At 32.6% G+C, this 1,433-nt stretch overlaps 1 protein-coding gene across 1 annotated transcript in view; it reads left to right on the forward strand.

Moving 5' to 3' along the window:
• The window catches only part of LOC119589045 (WASH complex subunit 5-like), a gene marked incomplete at its 3' end in the record, with an annotated part of 26,804 nt that overhangs the window by 13,860 nt on the left and 11,511 nt on the right, over positions 1-1,433 (forward strand). Inside the window, 3 exon segments of the mRNA XM_037937622.1 lie at positions 211-393; positions 728-880; positions 1,078-1,232. Coding sequence (XP_037793550.1) covers positions 211-393; positions 728-880; positions 1,078-1,232 — 491 coding nt within the window.

Consider the following 1,433-nt stretch of genomic DNA (forward strand, 5'->3'; position numbering starts at 1 on the left):
CCGTATGTTCTTTTGAGAGGGAGATTGTTAATATCTATACCAGACCTTGAGGAAACTTCAGGCAATCTGAACTTTTATGAGAGTATATTTATAGTATATTAGAGTAGGAATAAAAAACAAAAAAATGATAAACAATCTCAGCTGAACAAGGGATATTAGGAAAAAATAAAGATAATGTCATTAGATTTTCTTAATATTTCTCTCCCACAGATGGCTGAGTTAAGTCACGGTGTGGCTGTCCTGGCAGAGGGCGTTGCTATGATGGAGACAACTCTTGTTGGTGTGATCCAGGTTGACCCTCGCCGGCTCCTAGAAGATGGTGTGCGCAGAGAACTGGTGCTGTTAGTGGCCAAGATACTACATGAAGGACTGACATTTAATACAAAAGTGAAAGTATGCATATGTATTTTTAGCTATCCTTCTCGTTTCCTTTTACCAGTAAATTTTATAATGTTTCAGGTTGTGATGATATTTCAGTATAACTGTATTTGTATCTAAAAAAAATTATATGAATCTGGTTTATGTATCTATATTTTGTCCTGCTTTCATTGGAATCCAGAACAGAGTAAGTACAAAAGGGCTCACACACTACTAATTATCAGATTATAACCTTATTTTTTATCATTTTGTTATGTTTAGCAAGAAGTTTTTAACTGAGGTTTGAATCACATTACCACTTATTTTGCATACAGTATTTTTAAAGCACTAATTATTTTCTACCTTACAGGGAAGTGAACTTTACAAAAGATTACAAGCAGTTGAACAACAGATGACTGGTTTTCGTACTTCATTTGAATACATCCAAGACTATATTAGTATGTATGGACTGAAGATTTGGCAAGAAGAAATGTCTCGCATTGTCAACTACAATGTTGAACAGGTAAAAAAATTAAAAGACATCATTAAGTTTTTGTTTATTAGTAAAAAGAATATATATTTGCTTATTGTATCTCACGTCATTGATCATGCAATAATATCTATAAGCTTTGTATATGAAGTAAGAGATGTAATAATTACTTGGCTTTAGTCATTTAAAATTCACTGCATACACTACTATTTATATTCATACCATTGCAGGAATGTAATCAATTGCTCAAGAAAAAAATATCGGACCATGAGAGTGTATACCAAAGTATCGCAATCCCAATCCCAAAGTTCCAACCAGTCGACGCCCAGTCTGTTAACTTTGTGGGGAGGCTTGTGCGGGAGATTCTTCGCATCACTGATCCCAAGTAATTTTTGTTGGTGATACTGATTTATATAGTTGAATACTTGAAGTTGTGTTTGTTTTATATCTTTGTTTGTGTGTATAGATTTTCTGATAGTTGATAAAGCTGTAAATGAGAATAGATTATTTAAAAGGTTGAGATATGACTTAATGTGTTTATTTAAAATAATTTTTATTGAAAGTTGACCCTATTTTTCTGCATATA

The sequence above is a fragment of the Penaeus monodon genome, chromosome 25 (assembly GCF_015228065.2).
Source record: "Penaeus monodon isolate SGIC_2016 chromosome 25, NSTDA_Pmon_1, whole genome shotgun sequence".
In the NCBI taxonomy this organism is placed as follows: Eukaryota; Metazoa; Arthropoda; class Malacostraca; order Decapoda; family Penaeidae; genus Penaeus; species Penaeus monodon.